Source organism: Limulus polyphemus, unplaced genomic scaffold (genome assembly GCF_000517525.1).
Source record: "Limulus polyphemus unplaced genomic scaffold, Limulus_polyphemus-2.1.2 Scaffold9813, whole genome shotgun sequence".
NCBI lineage: Eukaryota > Metazoa > Arthropoda > Merostomata > Xiphosura > Limulidae > Limulus > Limulus polyphemus.
In genome coordinates this window covers 4,260-14,171 of record NW_013675423.1, presented here as the reverse complement: position 1 = coordinate 14,171, position 9,912 = coordinate 4,260, and the positions used below count along the sequence as shown (strand labels likewise).

Below are 9,912 nucleotides of genomic sequence, written 5' to 3'. Positions count from 1 at the left end.
CATTATATATATATATATATATATATATATTATTTTTATTATATTGACCTTTCAGCCATGCCTGACTAACAATACAGAAGTTTCAATGATTCGGCACACATGCTCTCATGTTACGTATCAAATATTATAAAACTGACCTTTAATCTTTACAAAGTGACCTGTCTTGGCTGTGTTTTAGTAGACTAGTATTTTGTAAAATACAGTCACATTTCCAAGTATTATACATTATATATGTATATAGATTATTACTATTTAGAAATAAGTTATTCAACTTATTTTTCTTAAAACATAGAACAGTAAATAAAGAAATAAAACAAACAATTATCTCTTCTAGTTACAACCTTTTTTCTTGCTTGCTTCTTCGTGTAGGTTGCTAAGCTTTTAAAAATTTTGCACGTGGAGGATATGAAACAAAATAATTTTTTTAGGTTTTATATATGCATTTGAATAACTAAAAAATCATAAATTACTACATCAATACCATAGAATTCTACTATAGTTTATTAAGCTTAGTAACTAAGCTTTATTTGGGCCTAAAAAATATGAAATTTTGAGCAGACTAAATACACAACCTACCTCCTTGAAATCCTAATTCAAAAGAACAAGATGGTGTCCTAACACTTTAAAATGACTAAGAAAGGCACTAGGGGGACATTTTGATTGGTTATTCACATGTCATATATTGAAGTAAGTGTATATAAGGGTCCATTTCCAAAACTGGAAAGAAGTGAGAAGAGCCACTATGTTTGATTCAGTGTATGAGCAATATCTCAGCAAATAGAAAAGATATGAGGTTCTTATTGTATATTATAGCTTGTCAATATTGGTAATTTGAATTTCTAATTCATACGAAACTATAGACTTAGTATTTTAACTTCACAAACATCTAATTTGAACCAGTGCTGCATTCAACATACCACATGACACACAAAAATCAATGTTTAAGTGTTTTTTAATATCCATTTTTAAATTAAGAAATTGAATAATGTATCATACTAAAATTTGAATTATAATCTACAATTTGATACCAAACTTATTGACATAAGTTCATAAAATAGTAGTTCAATAAAATTTTGAATGCCAGTCAACAAATGTGATGACATGGCCTTTGACCCATGACACGTCTGGAAAGGGTTAACCCTTTAACAATGGTGTTGATAAACTTTGTTGGTAATAACTTTTAACCATTACTGAATGTAAGTGGGAAAGTGACAAAAAAAATGCACCTACCAAACCAATCATCACGATCATTTCTCTTTGTTTCTGCAATTCCTGGGTAGTACAAGAAAGAAACAAATCAGATATTATACTAGAACAAAAATAATAATAACTAGAACTATAAATACGGGAATTTTAACCCAATATAGAAATAAGATTTAATTTGCTTGATTATTAATTTTCATAGTGAACTTTGTATAATAGACAATAATTCATCAATTATACTAAAGTTGATTTTTAACATTTAATATGAAATGAATAATTATAATTATAGGACTTCTCATTAACTTTACAGGTAATACTGAACTTCCTTTATGATTAATTTCCACAATTAGCTTGATATAAAATTATAAAACATATCACCAACTTAATACACATGATATTTGATATATTGTATCTATCATATGTCAGTTGAAATAATGAACCCTGGTGTTAGTGATAGGCCTCATTATATATTATTCTTTGCTTTCACTCATAAGTTATTAGACATGAAAAAAAAACTACCAATCCAGTTTTTCTTAATCTGAACTGAAATTTTTTGGACATGTTTATTGGCTAAAAAGAAGGCATTTCCCACATTTTTTAACGTTGGGGCTGCGAAAAGTGATTTGAAGTGGTAAAGTGCCTGAAATCTGGCTTAATGGCCAAGCACAAGAAACATGGAAGTTTCCAAATGACATGCAAAGATATTCAGAAACCATTTAAAACCACCTTGGTAGATATTGTGCGGCAAGTCAAGCACAATATTATGCCTGTAGCTTCTTTCGAAGTGTTCCTGTCTGCTCATCCAACTGCTGTCTATCGTGATTCTTCGATCTTCCCTACCAAATTACAGGTGAAATCGTTCATATCTCATTTGAAAGCTAAACATAAAAAGGTGATAGAAGAAGCATAAAAGGTTGGCAGTTGCTTAATTAATGATGTTGAGAATGTGGCTTTACTGATATATACTAAATTTACTCCCAACGGGTAGACCCTAGTACTAGCTAGTATGGAGACTTGAGGATGCTGTAGTTCACTTAAAAATTTATCAATTAACAAACGAAAACTTGTCTCGAAAACATACGTCCAAAACCATCCACTTTTGGGAGTTTCCAGATTGAACTTACTTTTAATATTCAACAAACTGTAATGTAAAGATACCCCTTTGGCTCCTGAGGGATGTGTTAATAACAATAATTGATTGTACCAAGCATTTTTAAAAAATTAAAAAAGTAAATAATAATGATGGGCAGAGATGTCACAACATTTAGGCCCAGACTAGCCCACTTAATTTTCTTGAAAATTTTTTCTCTTTTTTTCATTTTAGAAAGAAAAAAAAGATAAAATCAACATTTGCTATTAAGTGAACATAATGTTGTATAAGTTAAGTATAAAACACAATAATTGAACTTAATTTTATAGCTGTGTTGACAACTGTTCTGCTTTAGAAAAGACAGATTTGTTTGTCAGGTCAACTTTGGAAGGGACCACTAAAGATGGCACTTTTGACCACGATACTGTGTTGACAACTGTTCTGCTTTAGAAAAGACAGATTTGTTTGTTAGGCCAACTTTGGAAGGGACCACTAAAGATGGCACTTTTGACCATGATACTGTGTTGACAACTGTGCTGTTTTAGAAAAGACAGATTTGTTTGTCAGGTCAACTTTGGAAGGGACCACTAAAGATGGCACTTTTGACCATGATACTGTGTTGACAACTGTACTGGTTTAGAAAAAACAGATTTGTTTGTTAGGCCAACTTTGGAAGGGACCACTGAAGATGGCACTTTTGATCATGATACTGTGTTGACAACTGTGCTGTTTTAGAAAAGACAGATTTTTTGTCAGGTCGACTTTGGAAGGGACCACTAAAGATGGCACTTTTGACCATGATACTGTTTTGACAACTGTGCTGGTTTAGAAAAGACAGGTTTGTTTGGCAGGTCAACTTTGGAAGGGACCACTATAGATGGCACATTTGACCATGATACTGTGTTGACAACTGTTCTGTTTTAGAAAAGACAGGTTTGTTTGTTAGGCCAACTTTGGAAGGGACCACTAAAGATGGCACTTTTGACCATGATACTGCTGGAGAAGCCACCATGTTGCTGAAAGCCATGGATTTTGAATTTTATCTACATTAAGTAATCTTCTACAGCATGGTCTCAAAACATCTCCAACTTGTATCCAGGAATGTACTGACTCCATCTGTTCACTCTGGATCACTCATGTCTGAAACTGAATGACAGTATAATAAATTGAGGTTTGACAGATAGTTGGCAGTCATCATAATGTTGGTTCTGATCCATGGAAAGGGTCATTTCCTCACCATAATGATAAATATTGGTATATTCAAACTATTATTGTAGCCAGATATTGACGGAGAGTTACCTTTTTCAATAAGACATTGGACACTCACAGCTCTCTAAAGTCATTTCGGTATTACACTGCTTTGTCAAACTACACAATAAAAATAGACTTTGTTCTATCTTCTATGTGGAATATATGAATGTTGACCACCTCATTCCAAAAACCAGATTACCTTCACACTCTTAAGGTCATTCATGGCCAGGATCAACTTCATCCAAATGCCCCTCTCCCCTGTCGACTGATATTTACTTTGCTGGTAAGTTTGTGCTCGTGAAAGATAATTTTCTAGATTTAAATTAATAAAGAACAGCTGAGAAACTGTGATGACTCAGGGGTGGTAAATGACCTACACTCAGGTCACACGAAATCTCTTCAACTGGAGAGTGCTGTTAACTATTTTTGGAATAAGTTCCCTGGTGCCAGACATTTGTTTATTTTTTATCAATATACTTTACTTATTTGATAACTTCAGTCTGTATTTTATGACTAAATGAAAATAAAAGTTTCATAATTTATCTTTTTACTAAAATTTTTGTGAACTGGACGTATATTTGTGTACCCGCACAACAACCTATTCTACATATTGTAACTGAGTATATTTTTACCTAATTTAGTAATACATGAATTACTAGTGTTATGTTTGTCAGCATATTATATCTGATATAGAACTTTACAGATAATAATTAATTTATCAGTTGACTTGATATCACAGACAAAGAAGGGTTGATATCTCTCATTATAGAACTATACAGATAATAATTAGTTTATCAGTTGACTTGATATCACAGACAAAGAAAGATTGATATCTCTCATTATAGAACTTTACAGATAATAATTAGTTTATCAGTTGACTTGATATCACAGACAAAGAAGGGTTGATATCTCTCATTATAGAACTTTACAGATAATAATTAGTTTATCGGTTGACTTGATATCACAGACAAAGAAGGATTGATATCTCTCATTATAGAACTTTACAGATAATAATTAATTTATCGGTTGACTTGATATCACAGACAAAGAAGGATTGATATCTCTCATTACAGAACTTTACAGATAATAATTAATTTATCGGTTGACTTGATATCACAGACAAAGAAGGATTGATATCTCTCATTATAGAACTTTACATATAATAATTAGTTTATTGGTTGACTTGACATCACAGACAAAGAAGGATTGATATCTTTCATTATAGAACTTTACAGATAATAATTAGTTTATCGGCTGACTTGACATCACAGACAAAGAAGGAACAACCAATTTTTCTCATCACCAAAGATACTTTGTACAAACCATACAGACAGAATCCCTTCTATCATGTGTAATAATACAAAAACTCCCTTACCTGCTCTCTCAGTATAGCAGCTTGTTGTCTTCTCATCTCCTTCTCCTGACAGAAAAAAAAAGCAAGCCGTGAAAATAATGTAAATTTTATAAATATGGCACATGACTAACCTTTATTGTAGTTGCTTTAATGTGAAAAATCACTAAAAACCCTGTGAAATGATTTTAGTATATATCTGTAATTTTAACTCAGAAGTTATGTCTTCTAGCCACATTACTGAAACTGATATTGACAACCAAATTCCTATTTTATATAAACATTCGGAACTCTTTCAGCTAATGTGCAAAGTACACACTTGACAAGAAATAGATCGAACACCTAAGATAACCTACTGAACACTTGTTTTAGTTGATTTATATTAAACCTAAGATGTTGGATGAGGTAACTACATGAGACATTGAACACTTCTTTTATATATTAAACCTAAGATGTTGGATGAGATAACTACATAAAACACTGAACACTTGTTTTAGTTGATTTATATTAAACCTAAGATGTTGGATGAGGTAACTACATGAGACATCGAACACTTCTTTTGGTTGATTTATATTAAACCTAAGATGTTGGATGAGATAACTACATAAAACACCGAACACTTCGTGTTTTATGTAGTTAACTCATCCAACATCTCAGGTTTAATATAAATCAACCAAAAGAAGTGTTCAGTGTTTTATGTAGTTAACTCATCCAACATCTTAGGTTTAATATAAATCAACCAAAATTCTTTTGGTTGATTTATATTAAACCTAAGATGTTGGGTGAGTTAACTAAATAAAACACTGAACACTTCTTTTGGTTGATTTATATTAAACCTAAGATGTTGGATGAGTTATATTAAAGCTTGTTTTACTTTTCTGTCCATAAACAAGGTTTGAAACCCCAGAAACGATCTTGATATTGCACATGAACTAAATATAGTTGATAATTTTTTTGTACCCATTTTATTAAAGAAATAATGTAATTTACATATTTAATCTTTGTCTCATAACGTTTAATGACTAATCCACTAACCTTGGCCTTATGTTCAGCTTCTTCCCTGCACTGTCTGTTTAATTCCTTGTTTCGATGTCTATGATCCTGCCCACATTATAACATGCACATAAAGGAGCAAATAGTAAATTAAAGTCATTTCATTAACAAGATGAAGAAAATATTTGTAAATATTATGTTATACAGCAAATTTTTTACTCTACAATTGACAAAAATTGTAAACATTTTAACACCTTTTCAAGTCTGCAAAAGTAGACTGAAGAAATGTTTCATTTATAAACTATATAAATCTTTCTTACAAGATCTGGGTTTTCTCCCATTTACAAATTAACTGAGTTACCTCAACTTTTAATTTTCTTTGTAGTGGATCTTAAGTTTTACTCTTTATCATGATAATCCGAGTGGTCTTAAATTTTACTATTTACCTTGGTAGTCTGTGTGATCTTAAGTTTTACTGTTTCCCTTGATAATTTGAGTGATTTTAATCTTTTCTTGGTAATCTGAGTTAACTTAAGTATTACTCTTTACCTTGTTATTCTAAGTGATTTAAGTAATATATTTTAATGTATGGCTAAAAAACATTGTTTTATGAGGTCGCCATTTTTCCCATCACTAAGTTATCAATGTTCCTTCCAAGGTTTTTGGTCAGCAGTATGTTTTCGGTTTACTTTTAGTAAAATGTGGAACCTGACCTGACAGGATTAACTCAGAAACTGTTCAAACACTAATCCCACAAAGGTCAGGGCTCGACATTAAGGCTTGTCCGACCATCCAGGATAGACATATATAACTGATGGACAGATAATGAGCTTTGTGCAATTGTTCAATGAGCAGGTGGACTATAAAAAAATTTTCATTTCCTTTGCATGAGATCACAGAATGCATTCATTGCTTTCCATCACAATTTGACATGAACAGGTAGTTGACAGCGTTACACCAGAGATGTTAGACCTTCTGATAAATAAAAACTAAATGATTTATGTGAGGATAACAAGTGGCAAACTCAAAAACCGTATTACATGACTCCTAACTGTTACCTGATTTGTTATTTTGGGAAATCCTTACAAGAATTCCTAATTGGACACATTTCATGTGTCAACAGGTTCTTTTTTTCACGTGTGTGAACTTTGTTTCATTTTCTCGAACCCCCAACTACAATGTAAATAAAAACAAACAGACACTGATACACATTTTACACTGGGCAAGCAAGAGCAGTGTTATCACAGCCTGAAAGAAATGTACGAGCAGGAAAAATAAAGACACGCATTTGTGCTGTCATGGAAAGAAGAGTTTATGGGCATAGAGGACACTGATGCAGTCATGAGTTGCATTGTTTGTCAACAAGCACAAGATATTGCTGATAAAAAATCAACTTTTTTTTTCACTGGTTGTATACTCCATAGAGAGTTGAAAATGTCAGAAGCCGTTGGAAATCTTGTTCCCACAAGGCCACCCATGAAGTTAATCAAGTTTTTGAAAGGCTCGTGGACAGTTACATCACAGAAATGAAGTCAACAAAACTATCATAGATCACGTGTTATTACAATTTTTATCTTAAAAATATAAACATCGTGAACTTGGTGACTTTCTACCTTTTCTTTGAATCAAACATATGAAACTAATACAATTTAATCAAGGCCACATATTGGACAGGTCAAAAACTTAGTGGTTCAGGTAAACTTAGTTTGCTACCCATCCCAACAAGGTGAATAAGTTAATGTTGAACCCTGACCAAGGCACACACCCCCATTACACCTAATTAAAGGTAAAAGAAAGTTGTAATATCAGTTTACCTCAATAAAATGTCCATCTTTCATTTCCCTCTCAAGGTACAATTGATTGAGTTGTTGAAAGTTTTCTCGTTTCTTGACAAACTTTTCGTATTCCTTTTGATGACATAATTTTTCTACTAAAAAATAATTATTCAATGAGATTAATCTGATAGAAAATTATTGGGTTTAAAGAGTTAAATGGTAGAGTATCTCATAAAAAATTATGGGTTTAAAGAGTTAAATGGTAGACAATCTGATAGAAAATTATTGGTTTAAAGAGTTAAATGGTAGAGTATCTCATAAAAAATATGGGTTTAAAGAGTTAAATGGTAGACTTCTACCATTTAACTCTTTAAACCAATAATTTTCTATCAGATTGTCTACCATTTAACTCTTTAAACCCATATTTTTTATGAGATTTTCTACCATTTAACTCTTTAAACCAATAATTTTTTATCAGATTGTCTACCATTTAACTTTTAAACCAATAATTTTTTATGAGATACTCTACCATTTAACTCTAATGAACTTATTGAAACCTTTGTTTTAAACAAATGTGAGCATTTTTAATGAGTTTTCACAGCTAATTAGTAGTTGAATCAAACAGAAAGTCAACTACAACAACTATGATAAAGGTTATTAAACAAATATATGGAAATAACCACAGTCCTCAAAGAGACATTTATTTTCCATTACAGATGTAACAAGGCTTAAAGCTCTATACATGTTCTGAATTAAATGAAATATTTAGGTTTAAGTTACTTTAAAGCAAAAATAAAATAGCCTGCTATGCTGCACAGATGATTAATTATCCAGAAAACATTAAATTTAAACAAATTACAACATTAAAAAAGTGCATTACAGGACTTTTAGTACTTATAATTTTATAAGATGAATTTTGAATTAGTTAATTTAAAAGGGTTTTTATGCTAAAATTCATTCATTCACAAAGTAACAAAATATAAATGTGATTTTACAAGAAAAGAAATGGTGAACCACCTAGGAAGAGGTTAAACATAACTAATATATTTTTCTACAATTGTTAACGATTCCTTAGTTAAACTTTATGATCTATAACACAGAAACTTTACTGGCAAAAATACAAAAGCTTAAAAGGGAATTATACTAGAGTTAACTTTCTCCTACCTTTCTGGTCCAGTCTATGTGGTAACTTAAAACGTTCCCAGTGTTGCTGGGTTTCTTTCTTCTGTAGACTTTGTCGAACCTGTATCCCTAAACAGCCTTTCTGGGCCCTCACTTCTTCTATCCTAGCTACCACATCTTGCTCACTAACCAGGTTGTAGCACTAGGTTATTCAGAACAGTAAACTTAAACTGTAATGTTTCAGGATCTTTGACTTCATGTCAAAAATATTTTATGTTAGTAATGCAACACATACCTCTGTTTAATAATCTTTATAGCTAGACTAGATTTTAATCATCAGCCAGATTATTAAAACATACTAAACTCTACTACTTGTCAGTATCCATCATCAGCCAGATTATTAAAACATACTAAACTCTACTACTTGTCAGTATCCATCATCAGCCAGATTATTAAAACATATTAAACTCCACTACTCGTATCTGTCAGTCTTCATGACAAGTTATTTTAAAACATACAAAAACAAACTTGAGTGTTAAATGGTTTCAAATCGGTGTCTCATATTCCAGTCATAGATTATTTATTTTCACAATAATTATATTCTAGTAATGTTTTTTTACGAAAGGGTCGGTAATTTTCAAGTCATGATAAACCAAACACAGGTTACTTGTTCACTCATCACTCATTAAAAACATGACAGTTAGTAATTTTCAAGTCATGATAATGGAAGTCATAACCGATGGTAAACCAAACACAGGTTACTTGTTCACTTATCACTCATTAAAAACATGCAGTAAGTAATTTTCAAGTCATGATACTGCAAGTCATTACAGATGGTAAACCAAACACAGGTTACTTGTTCACTTATCACTCATTAAAAACAGGACAGTTAGTAATCTTCTTATGTTAGATAAAGTAAACAGCCAAACTTTAATGTTACATCTCAATTAGCCTAGTTTATTGTGAAAAGACTAAGCCTCCAAATTTATACAAGTTATATGAGACTCAGGTACCACAGTTATGAATGTTGACCATGTCTGTTTTTATCATTATATGAGACTCAGGTACCACAACTATGAATGTTGACCATGTCTGTTTTTATCATTATATGAGACTCAGGTACCACA

General features: G+C 31.5%; 1 protein-coding gene across 1 annotated transcript in view; it reads right to left on the bottom strand.

Annotated features, from left to right (window-relative positions):
* The window catches only part of LOC106476107 (bromodomain adjacent to zinc finger domain protein 2B-like), a gene marked incomplete at both ends in the record, with an annotated part of 18,372 nt that overhangs the window by 5,789 nt on the left and 2,671 nt on the right, over positions 1-9,912 (bottom strand). Inside the window, 5 exons of the mRNA XM_022380059.1 lie at positions 1,231-1,272; positions 4,920-4,964; positions 5,931-5,996; positions 7,703-7,818; positions 8,828-8,987. Of these exons, the coding sequence (XP_022235767.1) occupies positions 1,231-1,272; positions 4,920-4,964; positions 5,931-5,996; positions 7,703-7,818; positions 8,828-8,987 (429 nt within the window). The remainder of the gene's footprint in view (positions 1-1,230; positions 1,273-4,919; positions 4,965-5,930; positions 5,997-7,702; positions 7,819-8,827; positions 8,988-9,912) is intronic.